The sequence below is a fragment of the Dendropsophus ebraccatus genome, chromosome 10 (genome assembly GCF_027789765.1).
Source record: "Dendropsophus ebraccatus isolate aDenEbr1 chromosome 10, aDenEbr1.pat, whole genome shotgun sequence".
Classification (NCBI taxonomy): domain Eukaryota; kingdom Metazoa; phylum Chordata; class Amphibia; order Anura; family Hylidae; genus Dendropsophus; species Dendropsophus ebraccatus.
The window spans coordinates 106,198,114-106,214,167 of record NC_091463.1 but is presented as its reverse complement, the minus strand read 5'-3'; the positions used below and the strand labels follow the sequence as shown (position 1 = coordinate 106,214,167).

The window sequence follows — 16,054 nt, the reverse complement described above, 5'->3', positions numbered from 1 at the left end:
ATGCAAAGAACTACAAAAGAAGTGTCACATTATATCAATGCCGCTTGTCAGTAAAGAGCAAGGGGCAAAGGCATCACCTCCACTGGGGAGGGGGCAAAGGCATCACCTCCACTGGGGAGGGGGCAAAGGCATCACCTCCACTAGGGAGGGGGGGGGGCAAAGGCATCACCTCCACTGGGGAGGGGGCAAAGGCATCACCTCCACTAGGGAGGGGGGGGGGCAAAGGCATCACCTCCACTAGGGAGGGGGCAAAGGCATCACCTCCACTGGGGGGGGGCAAAGGCATCACCTCCACTAGGGGGGGGGGGGCAAAGGCATCACCTCCACTAGGGAGGGGGCAAAGGCATCACCTCCACTGGGGAGGGGGCAAAGGCATCACCTCCACTGGGGAGGGGGCAAAGGCATCACCTCCACTGGGGAGGGGGCAAAGGCATCACCTCCACTGGGGAGGGGGCAAAGGCATCACCTCCACTAGGGAGGGGGGGGGGGGCAAAGGCATCACCTCCACTGGGGAGGGGGCAAAGGCATCACCTCCACTAGGGAGGGGGGGGGGGCAAAGGCATCACCTCCACAAGGGAGGGGGCAAAGGCATCACCTCCACTGGGGGGGGGGGCAAAGGCATCACCTCCATTAGGGGGGGGGCAAAGGCATCACCTCCATTAGGGGGGGGGGGGCAAAGGCATCACCTCCATTGGGGGGGGGGGGCAAAGGCATCACCTCCATTGGGGGGGGGGGGGCAAAGGCATCACCTCCATTAGGGGGGGGGGGGCAAAGGCATCACCTCCATTAGGGGGGGGGGGCAAAGGCATCACCTCCATCAGGGGGGGGGGCAAAGGCATCACCTCCATTGGGGGGGGGGGGGGGCAAAGGCATCACCTCCATTGGGGGGGGGGGGGGCAAAGGCATCACCTCCATTAGGGGGGCAAGGATATTGGTAGCACAGAATCACATTACAATAAATAAATGTACCAAAGCACTGAGGACACCGACATGTCAGGCCGCTCTCAACTATCACCAAGATGAACTGTACTGTGAAACCGGCAACCAGATAGTAGTGTACTGATGCAGCGACCGTCATTGTACTGATGCGGCGACCGTCATTGTACTGATGCGGCGATCGTCATTGTACTGATGCGGCGATCGTCATTGTACTGATGCGGCGACCGTCATTGTACTGATGCGGCGACCGTCATTGTACTGATGCGGCGATCGTCATTGTACTGATGCGGCGATCGTCATTGTACTGATGCGGCGATCGTCATTGTACTGATGCGGCGATCGTCATTGTACTGATGCGGCGATCGTCATTGTACTGATGCGGCGATCGTCATTGTACTGATGCGGCGATCGTCATTGTACTGATGCAGCGATCGTCATTCTAGATTCATCATGTCGCTATGTGTTTCACCCATTGAGTAGTATCGTATCTTCAGGAAAATTAGGGGGAGATTTATCAAACTGGTGTAAAGTAGAATGGTCTTAGTCGCCCCCGGCAACCAACCAGATTCCATATTTCACTCTTCAAAGAGTCTGAGGAATGAAAGGTGGAATCTGGTTGCCGGGGGCGACTAAGAATTCTACTTTACACCAGTTTGATAAATCTCCCCCAACGCTGGGTGATAGAAAAGTAGTGGGAGGGGGTGGGTGCGAGATGTTTACAGTCAAAATTACAATATTCCTGCTGGCTTATAGTAAAAACTAACCAAATGCATGAAAAAGGCCACAGAATGTGATCCACACCTGGGTAATCACCAGTCATAGAAAATGCCAAGGATACTATCTGAGTAGTGTCTACAAGCCGGCCACAGGTAGACCGATAACCGAGCAGTACGGCACTGATCCACGAGAGGCTGACCATACAGACCGATAACCGAGCAGTACGGCACTGATCCATGTGAGGCTGACCATACAGACCGATAACTGAGCAGTACGGCACTGATCCACGAGAGGCTGACCATACACACCGATAACCGAGCAGTACGGCACTGATCCACGAGAGGCTGACCATACAGACCGATAACCGAGCAGTACGGCACTGATCCATGTGAGGCTGACCATACAGACCGATAACCGAGCAGTACGGCACTGATCCACGAGAGGCTGACCATACACACCGATAACCGAGCAGTACGGCACTGATCCACGAGAGGCTGACCATACAGACCGATAACCGAGCAGTATGGCACTGATCCATGAGAGGCTGACCATACAAACCGATAACCGAGCAGTACAGCACTGATCCACGAGAGGCTGACCATACAGACCGATAACCGAGCAGTACGGCACTGATCCACGAGAGGCTGACCATACACACCGATAACTGAGCAGTACGGCACTGATCCACGAGAGGCTGACCATACAGACCGATAACCGAGCAGTACGGCACTGATCCACGAGAGGCTGACCATACAGACCGATAACCGAGCAGTACAGCACTGATCCATGTGAGGCTGACCATACAGACCGATAACAGAGCAGTACAGCACTGATCCACGAGAGGCTGACCATACAGACCGATAACAGAGCAGTATGGCACTGATCCATGAGAGGCTGACCATACAGACCGATAACAGAGCAGTATGGCACTGATCCATGAGAGGCTGACCATACAGACCGATAATGCAGGTCTCATCCTGGACAACCCCAACCTGCTAGAGATGGTGATACCAGTATTAGTGAGTGCACACTTCCGGGTATAAATAGAGGGAGGGATCAAGGTTGTTATGGAGGAGGTTCCATGCTGAATAAGCCAATGATGTTGTTGTAAGAGAAACAGATCGCTGATCACAGGGAGATCGTTGTTTCCCAGGGGGCAATGCACCTAGGACTTCATTGCATTCAGCGCTTTCACTAGCAGCCGGCAGTGTTATCGTTTGGCTGGTCTCCCTGAGATCAGTCATCTGTTACCCTTATGGCTCTACTAGGCATTGCTCCCACCTAGCCAGAATCCTGCTCCACACTGATGAGGGGCAACACCCCAGAACAGCTGTATGTGGATGGTTACCTGGTCTTGGTGTTTCCCTTGTGATTACACTGACTTATAGGGCCACGTAATATGGTGGTGTTGGTGGTTTCCTAACAGGAGCCGCCCCTGCGCTGGGTCCTACCTGGAGGGAGATCTGGCTAATCCTGTGTTTCGAGACTCTTAAATGAGGCTCCACAGGCTCCTCTTTTGCATAATGATTTTGGCCACAAACAAACCCAGAATTAATATGTGGAATGCAGTGAGTTCTACAGGGTTCTCGGTCTGGTAGTGAATAGTGACACTAGTCCAGATGAGGCAGGTAGGTATGTGAGATGTTCACATAGCCAGGATAGGAAATGTACAGGAGCAGGTACAGCCAGCAGGGAAGGGTAAAGCCAGCAGGGAAGGGTAAAGCCAGCAGGGAAGGGTACAGCCAGCAGGGAAGGGTACAGCCAGCAGGGAAGGGTAAAGCCAGCAGGGAAGGGTACAGCCAGCAGGGAAGGGTACAGCCAGCAGGGAAGGGTACAGCCAGCAGGAGCAGGTACAGCCAGCAGGGAAGGGTACAGCCAGCAGGAGCAGGTACAGCCAGCAGGGAAGGGTACAGCCAGCAGGGAAGGGTACAGCCAGCAGGAGCAGGTACAGCCAGCAGGGAATGGTACAGCCAGCAGGGAATGGTACAGCCAGCAGGGACGGGTACAGCCAGCAGGGAATGGTACAGCCAGCAGGGACGGGTACAGCCAGCAGGGAATGGTACAGCCAGCAGGGAATGGTACAGCCAGCAGGGAATGGTACAGCCAGCAGGGAAGGGTACAGCCAGCAGGGACAGGGTACAGCCAGCAGGGAATAGGTACAGCCAGCAGGGAATAGGTACAGCCAGCAGGGAATAAGTACAGCCAGAAGGGAAGGGCACAGCCAGCAGGGAATACTACAGCCAGCAGGATCAGGCACAGCCAGCAGGGAATAGTACAGCCAGCAGGATCAGGCACAGCCAGCAGGATCAGGTACAGCCAGCAGGGAAGAGTACAGCCAGCAGGAGCAGGTACAGCCAGCAGGGAAGGGTACAGCCAGCAGGGAATGGTACAGCCAGCAGGGACAGGGTACAGCCAGCAGGGACAGGGTACAGCCAGCAGGGACAGGTACAGCCAGCAGGGAATGGTACAGCCAGCAGGGAAGGGTACAGCCAGCAGGGAATGGTACAGCCAGCAGGGAAGGGTACAGCCAGCAGGGAATGGTACAGCCAGCAGGGAAGGGTACAGCCAGCAGGGAAGGGTACAGCCAGCAGGGAAGGGTACAGCCAGCAGGGAATAGGTACAGCCAGAAGGGAAGGGCACAGCCAGCAGGGAATACTACAGCCAGCAGGATCAGGCACAGCCAGCAGGAAATAGTACAGCCAGCAGGATCAGGCACAGCCAGCAGGATCAGGTACAGCCAGCAGGATCAGGTACAGCCAGCAGGGAATGGTACAGCCAGCAGGGAATGGTACAGCCAGCAGGGAATGGTACAGCCAGCAGGGAATGGTACAGCCAGCAGGAGCAGGTACAGCCAGAAGGGAAGGGTACAGCCAGCAGGAACAGGCACAGCCAGCAGGGAATAGTACAGCCAGCAGGAGCAAGGATAATGAACGTCCTAATGTTTCAGCCAGCATGAACCCTTGCTACAGTTTTCATCTGTAACATAATGAGTAAAAGTTGCAGGACGTTACTGGTGAAGCTGGGGTGACCACACTCGCCCTCCCGCCTACAGTGAGGTTTCAGGCTAGATTACAGTATGACACCTCCTGATTGTAACCACCAGCCTGAAGTAATGGAGACGTTGCGGCACAACTTCATTGGTTTTCTCCTCTGTGTGGCAGCTTCACGTCAGTATTACACACCAGATGCGGCTTGAACGTGTTCGCTTTACCTCACCATCGGTTCATGATACATTTACGTGTTTCGTGTGAATGACGACAAATTTGATGCATTTGTTCACATAGAAGTTTTATTCAATAAATAACCGAATCAGGACTGGCGCCTTTGGATCTCCAGGGGGCGGCCATCATTCACAGTTCTCCTTGTTGGCCTCCAGCTGGACAAGCTCCCGTTGGCTCAGCAGATACGTGTCAATAAAAGTGAAGATCTCATCGGAGGGGGTAGGTTCCACATATCGCTCCCGGTCGATGCCGTACTTGTCCAGAAGAACCATATTGAAGTATGATCTGGAGATGTGCAGGGCCTGTCTGCACGGATACGGGAACCAGTCAGCGCAATATTACATCTTTTAACTCATCAAATGACCTGGGCCCCTGCCAGGACGGTAATAATGGGGGTTACATATGGCTTTATACCAGGATCACCTCCACCAATGTTCAGCCATCGGTCGATAGGTTGGTTCTAACATACCCTTACCCCCATGTCATCATAATCCTATACATACCCTTATCGCCATGTCAACGTAACCTTATCCGTAACCGTACTGCCATGTCATCATAGTATTATACATACCAGTACCGTCATGTCATTATAACTCTATACGTACCTGTACCATAATTTCATTGCAACCCTATATGTACTTGTACTGCCATGTCATCGTAACCCTATACGCACCTGTACCGCCAAGTCACCATAACCCTTTATGCACTTGTACCGCCAAGTCTGTGTAACCCTATGTGCACTAGTACCGCCACGTCATCATAACCTTATACATACCTGTACTGTCATGTCAATGGGATCCTATACGTATACGTACTGCCATGGCATGGTAACACTATCCCACCACAATCCCACCCTAAATGGTACAGGTATGGGGGAGGATTGTGGTGATATGAAGGTAAGTTGACCACAGATTCAGCCACCATGATGTTATGAGGAGCTGCGGGGTGTGGAGACCTCCCATTATAGTCTATAGCACTAGGCTGCACCATGACACTGCATTACTGGAGACACAGCAACGTCTCACATCACATACTGCAGTTTTACCTTAGTTGTTCTATGAGATCTGCTGACAGCGACTGCCCCCGGACGCGGCCCACCTCTCCCACCAACTCAACCACCACAAGGTGACGCTGATCCAGACTGCACAGGGCTCCCTGAGAAGAGATGAAGGGGAGAATAAGGAGCAGCAAACGTCTCAAACCGCCAGATACATTTTATATACACTGTATAAATATATCACAATGCTGATTGAGGTCAGCTCACCTGCTGTATCCACTCTCGGTGCGCGGCAAAGCCCGGAGCCAGCACAGTAAATGCAAAGGAAAAGTCCAGCACCAGTGTAGCGGATAAAAATATAATCGTTCTTCTTTATTTGCAAAACTTCACATGACAGGAAACAAACATGCGATTGTTGACGCGTTTCGGCGTCTCTCACGCCTTGTTCACAACATAGTATACCGTATACTGTTCCCCACATCATTATATGGGCGGTATCAGACATCACATGACACTTCATTAAAATCACAAACACATGGTTTAAAAAACGCAAGTTGGGTACAAGATACAAACCGCAACAGAAACAAGAAAAGATATGAAACAAAGCTTCCATTTATAGTACAAAATGTGATATAGACATACATAGTTATTGGGCAGTATCCAACATTTAGTACGTCAGAATAAGGCCGTGTCTAGAGATTAGACCACCAGGAAATCTGCTTCCCAACCTAAAGATCCATAAGGACTCTCTGTTCAATAGTTTACGTCTTAGGGAGCGCCCTCTTTTAGACGGATATATTTTCTCTATGCCCATTACTGTGAGAAGTTGCACATTTCCCCCCATGCACCTCTCTGAAATGTTTTGTCAGGGACGACACATGAACCACCTCGTTCCTACAGTCTGAGATATGTTTGCGTATTCTGGCTTTGAGGCTGGTCGATGTGCGGCCCACATATTGCAGATTGCACTGTGTGCACATGGCCACATATACCACATATGTAGTGTTGCAGTTGATGTAGCTATGTATCTTGTATGTGTTCCCATTAGAACATGATTTAATGTCCTTGGACACCGCAACATGTGAACAGGTTAGACATCGCTGATGTCCACACCTGTAGGATCCCTTGACATCTAACCACGTCTGTTCCCTCACCTTATCTCCTGTATACAGAGATGGAGACAGGGCCGTACCCAAGGTGGGCGCTCTTCTGGACACAACCCTGATCCCATCTCTGGTCATCTTGTGTAGGGTCTCATCTTGGCACAAAAGTGGCAGATGTTTGTTAATGTTTCGTATTTGTGTAAACTGTTTACTATATTACTGTATGATGTAACAAATACTATGTCATTAGTCCCATTTTTATTTCGTTTCTTGTGATGTCTCCCATTATATGTACGTTCGGCCAATAATTCCTCTCCATTAACCCCTGATATTTTCTGTACAGCTTGATCTAGTTGTTCCTATTTGAATCCTCTTTCCCGAAACCTTAGTTGTAGTTTGTCCATTTCTGAAATGTAAACGTCCTCTCGGCTGCAGTTTCGCTTTAGTCTTAGGCATTCGCCATCGGGGATGTTATTAACCACGTGTGGTGGGTGACAAGATGTGGCCATGAGAATACTATTCCCAGCACAATCCTTTCTGTATGGTAACACGTCTATACACCCTTTGTTCTCATTGGCCACAAATCGTACATCCAAAAATGTAATCTCATTGTCACCAAAATGTGCAGTAAACTTGAGCCCAAATTCATTGCCATTAAGGTAGTCCACAAAGTTTTGGAAGCAGTTTTCACCATCTCTCCATACAATCACCAGATCGTCTATATACCGACCTATCCATTGTATACATTCTGAGAAGGGATTGTCCTCGGAGAATATATATTTGAGTTCTAAAACGGAGATGACAATGTTAGCGAGCGATGGTGAAAGTTTAGCTCCCATACTCACTCCCTGTATTTGTAGAAAAAAATTCATCATTGAAAACAAAGTCATTATGATTCAACAGAAATTCTGTGGTCATAATGAGAAACTCGATCTCTGGAGCTGAGTATAAGCTGAACTTAGACAAATAATATTCTAGTGAGGAGATGGCAACTTGCTTGGGGATCGACGGGTACAATGCTATAACGTCTAGTGTCCCCAATTTCCAATCCTTACTCCACCCCATGTTATTTATAATATTAAGAACATGTTTAGTATCTCTAATATGGGAAGGAGTTATACCCACTAGGGGTTGGAGAAAGTGATCGACCCAAGCCCCCAATCTTTCTCCCATAGAGCCGATCCCGGCCACAATGGGTCTTGGGGGGGGGGGGGGGGGGGGGGGGGGGGAGGTACCTTTGTGGACCTTTGGTAAAGAATGGTATATGGGAGTTACAGGATCATCAATATATAAGTAATCTGCTGTCTTTTGATCCAGAGCCCCCATAACTACACCATCCTCTAACAAACGTTTTAATTTTGAAAAACATTTTTTTAGGATCAGAGGGAAGTTTACGATATGTGTTCGTATCTGACAACATTTCATAATTTAGTTTTTCATAGAGGCCCGCATCTAACAGAACCACTGCATCGTCTTTGTCCGCATTGCAGATAACAAGATCTTTATTATTTTTTAATTCCATCAAGGCAGTTTTTTCCTGTTTGGTTACATTACCCGTACCATGATGCAGAGGCTCCGCTGATTCTAAGGCTGTAAGATCCCTTTCTACTAGTTCCTGGAATCTATCAAGAGCCTCACACCTTGAGGATAAAGGATAGAAACCCGGATTACTAGTCTTGAAAGACGCACCATGTGAACTATCACCTGAACCAGATTCAGAGGCAAGGTCCTGCAAGTTTAAAGTGTCACTGTCGTGAATTTTTTTTGCAGAAATCAATAGTCCAGGCGATTTTAAGAAACTTTGTAATTGGGTTTATTATCCGAAAAATGCATTTTTATCATGAAAAATCAGTTTGAAGCTCTCCCCCCTGTCTTCATTGTTCTCCTATGGGGAGAGCTAAAGAAAAGACCAAAACAGGACAACAAAGAGTTAATCTACAAATCCCTCACGGGATATCTCCTGTGACAGTCACCAGTGACCTGTCTGAGCTCGGATTACAGCTGTCACCCAGCTCCGTGCCTGTAATCCTCTGTTCTCTGCTCTCTGCTGCCGGCTAACTCCCTCCTTCCTCCTCCCCCCTCCCCTCTCCATAGAGCAGACAGGGGACGACTCCTGCAACAAGTCACAATTTTCAGATTTTTCAGAGTGGATGAAAAAGAGGAAGGAGGGGGGGACCTGGGAAAAGGCTTTTTACATGCAGATAATGGCAGATTTGGCTAATAAACCCAATTACAAAGGTTCTTAAAATCGCCTGGACTATTGATTTCTGCAAAAAAAAAAATACGACAGTGACACTTTAACACTGACATTTGTTCAGGAAAGCTAGTACAAGCATGGACGGACCCTACACGACTCTCTACTGAACTGGATTCAGGTTTTTGTACATTAAAAAAATGTTTCTTAACTGTTAAACCTGTTCACATGTTGCGGTGTCCAAGGACATTAAATCATGTTCTAATGGGAACACATACAAGATACATAGCTACATCAACTGCAGCACTACATATGTGGTCTATGTGGCCATGTGCACACAATGCAATCTGCAATATGTGGGCCGCACATCGACCAGCCTCAAAGCCAGAATACGCAAACATATCTCAGACTGTAGGAACGAGGTGGTTCATGTGTCGTCCCTGACAAAACATTTCAGAGAGGTGCATGGGGGAAATGTGCAACTTCTCACAGTAATGGGCATAGAGAAAATATATCCGTCTAAAAGAGGGGGCTCCCTAAGACGTAAACTATTGAACAGAGAGTCCTTATGGATCTTTAGGTTGGGAAGCAGATTTCCTGGTGGTCTAATCTCTAGACACGGCCTTATTCTGACGTACTAAATGTTGGATACTGCCCAATAACTATGTATGTCTATATCACATTTTGTACTATAAATGGAAGCTTTGTTTCATATCTTTTCTTGTTTCTGTTGCGGTTTGTATCTTGTACCCAACTTGCGTTTTTTAAACCATGTGTTTGTGATTTTAATGAAGTGTCATGTGATGTCTGATACCGCCCATATAATGTGGGGGAACAGTATACGGTATACTATGTTGTGAACAAGGCGTGAGAGACGCCGAAACGCGTCAACAATCGCATGTTTGTTTCCTGTCATGTGAAGTTTTGCAAATAAAGAAGGACGATTATATTTTTATCCGCTACACTGGTGCTGGACTTTTCCTTTGTACTGTATAAATATATATACCATACCCATCCCCCATCCATGCCGGAGAGCAGCCATGTACAGACAGATCCTCCTGGCTTATAAAATCCTTGAACTACGTAAATCACTGCTATAGACCCCACAGTTGTAACTGCACACCCCAAATACCCCAAATACCCCACAGACCCTACAGATGTAAACACAGACAGTGCAGGAACAGGTACAGCCATCATGAAAAAAGTATTGTCTGCAGGAGCAGGTAAAGCCAACAGTGAAGGGTACAGCTAGGAGGAGCAGGTACAGCAAGCAGGGAATAGTACAGCCAGCAGGGAATAGTACAGCCAGCAGGGAATAGTACAGCCAGCAGGGAATAGTACAGCCAGCAGGAGCAGGTACAGCCAGCAGGAGCAGGTACAGCCAGCAGGAGCAGGTACAGCCAGCAGGGAATAGTACAGCCAGCAGGGAATAGTACAGCCAGCAGGAGCAGGTACAGCCAGCAGGGACGGATACAGCAAGCAGGGAAGGGTACAGCCAGCAGGGAAGGGTACAGCCAGCAGGGAAGGGTACAGCCAGCAGGGAAGGGTACAGCCAGCAGGGAAGGGTACAGTCAGTAGGGAAGGGTACAGCCAGTAGGGAAGGGTACAGCCAGTAGGGAAGGGTACAGCCAGCAGGGAAGGGTACAGCCAGCAGGGAAGGGTACAGCCAGCAGGGAAGGGTACAGCCAGCAGGAGCAGGTACAGCCAGCAGGAGCAGGTACAGCCAGCAGGGAAGGGTACAGTCAGTAGGGAAGGGTACAGCCAGTAGGGAAGGGTACAGCCAGCAGGGAAGGGTACAGTCAGCAGGGAAGGGTACAGCCAGCAGGGAAGGGTACAGCCAGCAGGAGCAGGTACAGCCAGCAGGAGCAGGTACAGCCAGCAGGGAAGGGTACAGTCAGTAGGGAAGGGTACAGCCAGTAGGGAAGGGTACAGCCAGCAGGGAAGGGTACAGTCAGCAGGGAAGGGTACAGCCAGCAGGGAAGGGTACAGCCAGCAGGAGCAGGTACAGCTAGCAGGGAAGGGTACAGCCAGCAGGGAAGGGTACAGTCAGCAGGGAAGGGTACAGCCAGCAGGGAAGGGTACAGTCAGCAGGGAAGGGTACAGCCAGAAGGGAAGGGTACAGCCAACAGGAGTAGGTACAGCCAGCAGGGAAGGGTACAGCCAGCAGGAGCAGGTACAGACAGCAGGGAATAGTACAGCCAGCAGGAGCAGGTACAGACAGCAGGGAAGGGTACAGCCAGAAGGAGAAGGTACAGCCAACAGGAGTAGGTACAGCCAGCAGGGAAGGGTACAGCCAGCAGGAGCAGGTACAGACAGCAGGGAATAGTACAGCCAGCAGGAGCAGGTACAGCCAGCAGGGAATAGTACAGCCAGCAGGGAATAGTACAGCCAACAGGAGCAGGTATAGCCAGAAGGTACATCCAGCAGGAGCAGGTACAATCAGCAGGATCCTTGACACCATATCACTCACTGCCAGCCGCATACAGTATGGGAGGTATCACCTACCTGCAGAGTGTTACTCTGGAGCCGATAGTATCTGTCTGAGGAGCTGGGTGCGGAAATGATCAGGAGCTGCTGCTGCTCAAAGAACTGGTCTAGGAAGCCGCCTGCAGAATTCACATTTACATTGATCTGCATGGCTGAAAACATAAGCCGAGTTATGTGACGTCCAGGTACCAGGACCTGAGTGTGTAACACAAGCGCACCACCTAATGTCCCAGTCACCAGCTGCCCAGTGGCGGTCTACTCACGAGTACAAGTAGCTGGCGATCCAGCCCACTGCTGACTGAAGAGGCAGACCCTAGCGGCAGGCCCCCGGCGCTCGTAGCCACCCTCACAATCATACGTGCAGGTGGCCCCGTAGTTGTTTCCAGCAGAGCTGCAGGTGATGAATCCGTGAAGAGGAGGAGAGAGAACGGGACATCTCCGCACTGCAAGAGAAACATGACAGATGCCAATGGCAGCCGTGCCGCCCATGTAACATGGCTGCCCAGGCATAAAGGGATATTACTTCTTTTACCTTGTACTTTTACTGTAAATTTGCAGCTGGCGCGGTTGTTGGCTCGGTCATATGCGGTGTATCGGATAATGTGCTCACCTTCACGGAGCTCAGACCCAGGTTCAGGACCCCTGCGGTGCACCCTGGGTACAAAATATTCATAGATAAATTGGACATTGTTCCCTGGGGCAGACACCACAATGGCTGCCGCTCTGAGCGAGGTAGCTGGTGTGGCCCACCGGAATCCACCCGCTTACCACCACCAGGCATCTCTAATGCCCCTCATCTTGCTATGTCACCATTGGGCGCATTCTTGGTATGTGGGCCCCCCACTACATCAGGTCCCCATCAGGTGTAGTCATAGATATGGCTGCCCGCTCACTGCCCCAGGCGTCTCCCTGCCCCCTCACCTTGTTATGATGCCGTCGGCTGTATCCTTGGCCCGCGGGCTCCCCCAAAACACCACAGCCGTCAGGCTCTCCGGATCGGCCACTTTCACCCTCGAGGTTGGACACTGAATCTTGGGGGGATCAACATCTGATAGAAAACAAGACAAAACTACAGACCGCCGCAAAGACTGAGCAGCAAGTGACAAGTCCCACAAGCCAAAAACTTATTAAGTTTGTTGTAATTCCGCATTTGTCCGCTGTAATTCCGCGTTTGTCCGCCGTAATTCCGCGTTTGTCCGCCGTAATTCCGCGTTTGCCCGCCGTAATTCCGCGTTTGCCCGCCGTAATTCCGCGTTTGTCCGCCGTAATTCCGCGTTTGTCCGCCGTAATTCCGCGTTTGTCCGCCGTAATTCCGCGTTTGTCCGCTGTAATTCCGCGTTTGTCCGCTGTAATTCCGCGTTTGTCCGCTGTAATTCCGCGTTTGTCCGCCGTAATTCCGCGTTTGTCCGCTGTAATTCCGCGTTTGTTCACTAATTGTTTGAGACGTCACATGATCAATCACCTTAAGATTTACCTACACAGATGGGTTCTCCCCCGCTCCACAGCCCATCCTCCATGCAGACACGGCTGTGATCGCCCTCGATCTGATACCCCGGAGAGCAGGAGTAGTCACAGCGGGAGCCCTCATACACACCGGACAGGCACCGGTACCAACCATTGGGAATCGCCGGCAAAACATGGCAACGGATTCCTGAAACAAACAAGTGATGTCATCACCGGGGATCATGTGAGGAGGGGAATGATGGAGATGGAGATGGAGGAGGAAGAAGGAGGAAGAAGAAGAAGAAGGAAGAAGAAGGAAGAAGAAGGAAGAAGAAGAAGGAAGAAGAAGGAAGAAGAAGAACCGCATAGTCATAGAATAATAATAATAATAATAATAATAATAATAATAATAATAATACCGCATAGTCCTAGAATAATAATAATACTGTATAGTCAGAGTAATAATAATAATAATAATAATAATAATAATAATAATACCACATAGTCTTAGAGTAATAATAATAATAATAATAATAATAATAATAAAAATAATAATACCACATAGTCCTAGAATAATAATAATACTGTATAGTCAGAATAATAATAATAATAATAATAATAATAATAATAATAATAATAATAATACCGTATTGTCATATAATAATATCAGGAAAGACTTAAAGGAGAAGTCCGGCCAAAATTAATTTTTGATATGTTGTTACTTATGACAAGTTATATAAATTTCTAATGTACATTAATTATGGGAAATGGACATATACTGCTATTTCCCTTAATTTAGTAGATCAGGAAGTGTTAGGATTCTCTCAGATACAGTGTCGTCACGACGAAAGGTGTAATTCCTATGGAGTGTCCAGCAGGGGGCGCTCTATATGTAGAAGTCTATGGGACTTTATTGTTTCTATAGATGTCTATGTAAAGTAATGTAATGTAGTGTACAGTGCTTTATTGAATGAATACATCTATGGAATACTATGGGGAACAAGTGTCCTTGCTGCCCAAAGTATTGCATAAATGTATTCATTCAGTACATTAGGATATCATAGTAAGCCTGTCGATCCGCCGCCCGCCAATCTGGACTATATACACTGAACTACAGCTCCCATCATCTGCTCATAGTATGAGCAGGTGATGGGAGCTGTAGCTGGGTTATGGCTATGACTTGCCTGCCGCCGCTGATGCCACTGCTTATGCCGCCGGGCGCAGGGGGGAGCCGCTCAGTACACAGCAGCGCTCCCCCCTCCTCCTCCTTCCGGGATCCTGGGAACCTCCCCCCTATCCCAGGGCTGACTCCCTGCCAGGCCGCCGCTCTCCCCCCACATATCCCGATGCATCCTGGTGTCCACACTGATGCATCGGCAGCCAGTATGTGGGGGGAGAGCGGCGGCCTGGCGGGGAGTCAGCCCTGGGATAGGGGGGAGGTTCCCAGGATCCCGGAAGGAGGAGGAGGGGGGAGCGCTCCTGTGTACTGAGCGGCTCCCCCCTGTGCCCGGCGGCATAAGCAGTGGCATCAGCGGCGGCAGGCAAGTCATAGCCATAACCCAGCTACAGCTCCCATCACCTGCTCATACTATGAGCAGATGATGGGAGCTGTAGTTCAGTGTATATAGTCCAGATTGGCGGGCGGCGGATCGACAGGCTTACTATGATATCCTAATGTACTGAATGAATACATTTATGCAATACTTTGGGCAGCAAGGACACTTGTTCCCCATAGTATTCCATAGATGTATTCATTCAATAAAGCACTGTACACTACATTACATTACTTTACATAGACATCTATAGAAACAATAAAGTCCCATAGACTTCTACATATAGAGCGCCCCCTGCTGGACACTCCATAGGAATTACACCTTTCGTCGTGACGTCACTGTATCTGAGAGAATCCTAACACTTCCTGATCTACTAAATTAAGGGAAATAGAAGTATATGTCCATTTCCCATAATTAATGTACATTAGAAATTTATATAACTTGTCATAAGTAACAACATATCAAAAATTAATTTTGGCCGGACTTCTCCTTTAAAGATTTGAATTTTTATAGTCTGGAGGAAAGAAGGGAAAGGGAGGACATGATGGAAACCTTTATATATGTTACAGGAGGAAGAAGGGAAAGGAGGGACATGATGGAAACCTTTATATATGTTATAGGACTAAATAAGGTTCAGGAGGGAAATGTTTTTAGTAAAAAACTGAGCTGAAGAACAAGAGGAAACAGTGAGAGATTAGTTGGGGGAAAGATCAGAAGCAATGTGAGAAAATATTATTTTACTGAAAGAGTAGTAGATACCTGGAACAAACTTCCAGCAGAGGTGGTTGGTAAATCTACAATAACAGTTTTTTAACAATTTAAACACGCCCGGTATAGACACATATCCATCCTAAGATAATAAGAAAGATAATACTAAAGGGCGACTAGATGGACCCAGTGGTCTCCTCTGCCGACAGTCTTCTGTTAATAATAATAATAACTAGATTTGCATTTCCAGGGAAATACATAGTGCTTGAAAAGAGCGCCCCTTTACCAGTGACCTCCAGAGCGCCCCATTACCAGTGACCTCCAGAGCGCCCCATTACCAGTGACCTCCAGAGCGCCCCATTACCAGTGACCTCCAGAGCGCCCCTTTACCAGTGACTTCCAGAGCGCCCCATTACCAGTGACCTCCAGAGCGCCCCTTTACCAGTGACCTCCAGAGCGCCCCATTACCATTGACCTCCAGAGTGCCCCTTTACCAGTGACCTCCAGAGCGCCCCTTTACCAGTGACCTCCAGAGCGCCCCTTTACCGGTGACTCCCAGAGCGCCCCATTACCGGTGACTTCCCGAGCGCCCCTTTACCAGTGACCTCCAGAGCGCCCCTTTACCGGTGACTCCCAGAGCGCCCCATTACCGGTGACTTCCCGAGCGTCCCTTTACCAGTGACCTCCCAGAG

At 49.2% G+C, this 16,054-nt stretch overlaps 1 protein-coding gene across 3 annotated transcripts in view; it reads right to left on the bottom strand.

Annotated features, from left to right (window-relative positions):
• Nucleotides 1-4,936: 4,936 nt before the first annotated feature.
• Nucleotides 4,937-16,054, bottom strand: part of SRPX2 (sushi repeat containing protein X-linked 2) — a 104,232-nt gene continuing 93,114 nt past the window's right edge. For 2 of the 3 annotated variants that reach the window (XM_069943059.1, XM_069943061.1), the window contains 7 exons: nucleotides 13,133-13,309; nucleotides 12,580-12,706; nucleotides 12,191-12,312; nucleotides 11,922-12,101; nucleotides 11,677-11,810; nucleotides 5,923-6,032; nucleotides 4,937-5,183 (listed from right to left, as the gene is read on the bottom strand). In XM_069943059.1, coding sequence (XP_069799160.1) covers nucleotides 5,003-5,183; nucleotides 5,923-6,032; nucleotides 11,677-11,810; nucleotides 11,922-12,101; nucleotides 12,191-12,312; nucleotides 12,580-12,706; nucleotides 13,133-13,309 — 1,031 coding nt within the window. In that variant the 3' untranslated portion in view covers nucleotides 4,937-5,002. Of the gene's footprint in view, nucleotides 5,250-5,922; nucleotides 6,033-11,676; nucleotides 11,811-11,921; nucleotides 12,102-12,190; nucleotides 12,313-12,579; nucleotides 12,707-13,132; nucleotides 13,310-16,054 lie in introns of all 3 variants that reach the window. The other variant, XM_069943060.1, reaches the window with a different exon arrangement.